This window comes from Austrofundulus limnaeus, unplaced genomic scaffold (genome assembly GCF_001266775.1).
Source record: "Austrofundulus limnaeus strain Quisiro unplaced genomic scaffold, Austrofundulus_limnaeus-1.0 Scaffold7, whole genome shotgun sequence".
NCBI lineage: Eukaryota > Metazoa > Chordata > Actinopteri > Cyprinodontiformes > Rivulidae > Austrofundulus > Austrofundulus limnaeus.
The window spans coordinates 3,823,301-3,826,441 of NW_013952409.1; the positions used below are offsets into that span (position 1 = coordinate 3,823,301).

A 3,141-nucleotide genomic window follows, 5' to 3' on the forward strand; every position below is an offset into this window, starting at 1 on the left:
TATTATTATTATTATTATTATTTCATTTCAAAATCTAACTGTGTGTCATTTTTTGAAAACTGCTATTAGCTTTGTGATTTTTCTCAGCAGCTTTAGAGCTTAATGTGTTGAACTTGGACATGAACAATAGATTGATGTATAGACACATACCCAATACTTGTACTGATTGAAGCCAGTTCTGATCATGTGATAAATTTCTTTGCGTGTTTACTCTGTTTAGTACGGTTTAAACAAAGTCTGTTTTTCAGTCTTGAGATCAGATTTTACATTGAAATCTGATCCTGCCGCAGTTCTTAGTGAAATACGATGTTTTCGTTTAGATCAGTCGTAAGTATTTTACGGGACAGCGCCAAGATCAAATTTTAACTGCGCTCCGGGTATTACGGTAATGTGGTAATAATAAGACTGATGCATTTCCGCTCTGACGTCAGAAGGCCCGCTGAAATTCAAAGTTGGAGGAGGTGATTGATAAACTGGGACAACAAGAAGTTTCTTCTGTTTCTTTTAATTGTCTTCGTTAGCAATTGATCTGTTTTATAACTGTAGTTTACTACAGAAAACCTTTCAGGTAAGCGAGTAGTATTTATTTAGATGACATGTCGTCGACAAATTCAAGCTAACAGGCGCTGCTGCAGCTCGCTCGTGATGCTAACGTTAAGGACTAGATAAACTATACAGTAAGCTCCAAGAAGTTAGTAATACTTGAAAAGTTTGACGTAAAAATATAAAAATGTGCCATTATAGTCTGGCAAATGAGTAGTGTTTCCTATATATAAAAGAGGAAGGAAATTTCATAAACTTGTTTGTTAGCTGTCTTATCCAGATAGCGTTGTTTACTTACCTGAATGACAGTTAGCTTAGCATAACTTGCTACCTGTTTGAAATCTCCAAAACTGGGCGTTGTCACGTCTGTTTTGCTAAACTTACCTGTCCTGGCGCATACTAGAAACATCATGCTTTTTTCTATAAAGAAGTATTTATAATTTCAGTGCCCTAAAATTATTTTAGAATTTATAAATTTGTTTTTGAGCAATAGTTCTTAATTAAACTGAAGTAACTACCAACCTTTCGGTTTGTGTCTCTTTAGAAAATTTTGACTTTTTCTATCAGTACTGGTACTAGCTGGTCTTAAAATTTGGGTTTCTACATATACAATATTGTAGGATCCCAGTGTCAAACAAAATGTTTTTGTCTTTCGTTTTATTTTAGGCTATGTAAATACTGTTATAAACCCATTACATATTTAATATTTTGTCTAAAACGAAGTTTAAAAGTGTCATCCATTCACTGTAACTTGACACAAGAACACAAACAAAATCGAATAGATTTACAAGTTCACAGTGAGGAGTCCACTGAGTGGGTTCAAGCATCTGATTTTGATGCCTCGCTTTAGAGGATTTCCTGACATGGTCCACTGACAGAATACCTGTGGAAAACCCACAAGTATTAGATCAATGTAAGTGGCAAAATACGTGAAGAGTTCCATTTGATTGGTCAAATACTTCAAGCTTCCATGTGATTTACAAAACACATGCAATACAAATGTGAGCCAACAATTTACTGCAGTTTATGCAGTTTTTGGCAATATGCCTTTTGCAATGACAATAAATTTGTTATATTGTGCAGCCCTAATAAGTAGGAGGATGGATTTGTCCATTAAGGTTTTTTTTAATAAAATGTGCATCATTGCAATATATAAAATCTACAATAAAAAACTCAATCAACAAGATGAAAAAACAAGTCAAAATGTGACAACTCTGTCAGTTTTGCTTGCTGTTTATAAACCTGTGAATAAAGTAAGTCACCTATTAATAAGACTTTTATTTCTCTGACAGTTATTTTTGGTGTCATCCGAAGTTAACTTTGATTTGCATCTTTGCAGTTCAGTATGGATGCTGGGGAAGAAACTGGTGGCAGTACCAACTTAAAGAGGCAGAGAGAACCTCTGTCAGATTCAGAAGACAACATTGTCTCAGCACCAGGTTTGTGTCCGTACTTACAAGAATCTAAAGAATTGGATCTTTATAATCAAGGTTGCACATAAGCGGTGCGCATACGCGACCAAAAAAGGAAAAAGCACCCCAGATGGAGCGTCATAAAGCTCACTTGCGTACCTAAGATTGCACCTGAGATTGTCTGTCAAAACAATAGCTAGCAGGGCTCTAGAATGCGACCAGTTTGGTTGCAAATGTGACCTGATTTCTTAAAAAAAWTTTAAAAAAATCCAGCCGCACTGGTGTGACTGGATCGTTGTTCGGTGCTCACCAAGCCTAAGGGCAGCGAGACCCTGACAAGGATTAAACAGACACTGCTTTCAACAAATCAGATGAAGTCCAGAGCCATTTTATCCAATCAGAGCAGACCAGTGCGGGACTTTCATTGAGAGCTTTTTTCAGCAGAAGTGTAGGTTGAAGCAGCGGCTTCTGCGGTCAGTCCTGACATTTACTCCTCCGCTTTGCTCCTGAGCTACTTGGACTTTGGTCTGTAAAACCTAATTTTATATTGTATGTATGTTCAGAGTAGGGTTGGGCAATATTGGCAAAAAATTAATCACGATTAATTGTGGTATTTAGCCGATAAAGAATATGACTAATTTGACGATTAATCCCCTGGAGTCCCTGGACACCCTTATGTCCTAGTCACATGACCAATTTAGCGGGAAAGATTTGCTCCAAAAAAATATGTTCCAAATTGTGTCAAAATTACAGACTTGTTTGTTGATAGATAAATAAATTACAGAACTTTTTTTTAATGTTCGTCATATTTGAAGTGGAGAGGAGCACCGAACGGTCAGTCTGTCTGGTGRTATTAATTGTATTGATTGTCAAGTGCCAAAAAATTATCGATTAATGTTTTTCTGACGATTAATTACACACGATACGATTATGCCCAACCCTAGTTCAGAGCGTTGTTATTGGACAGATCTGTCCAACTTTGTGAGTGACTAAACTCTCTCCTCTTCTGTGACGGGAGTGCGTGAAGGATGAGTCTTTCTGTGATTCACTGTTTGAGTTCTTCTAATTAAACCACGTTAACTCTAACAGAACATTTGTTTACCCCATATTAAAGCAAAGATGATTCTCTGTTTAACAACACCCCTGTCAAAAAATTGTATATATTTAAAAATATATATAAAAGCAA

At 36.3% G+C, this 3,141-nt stretch overlaps 1 protein-coding gene across 1 annotated transcript in view; it reads left to right on the plus strand.

Moving 5' to 3' along the window:
- Nucleotides 1–444: 444 nt before the first annotated feature.
- anln2 (anillin, actin binding protein 2) overlaps nt 445–3,141 on the plus strand; it is a 16,698-nt gene continuing 14,001 nt past the window's right edge. The window contains exons 1-2 of the mRNA XM_014033000.1: nt 445–461; nt 1,883–1,982. Coding sequence (XP_013888454.1) covers nt 1,889–1,982 — 94 coding nt within the window. The 5' untranslated portion in view covers nt 445–461; nt 1,883–1,888. The remainder of the gene's footprint in view (nt 462–1,882; nt 1,983–3,141) is intronic.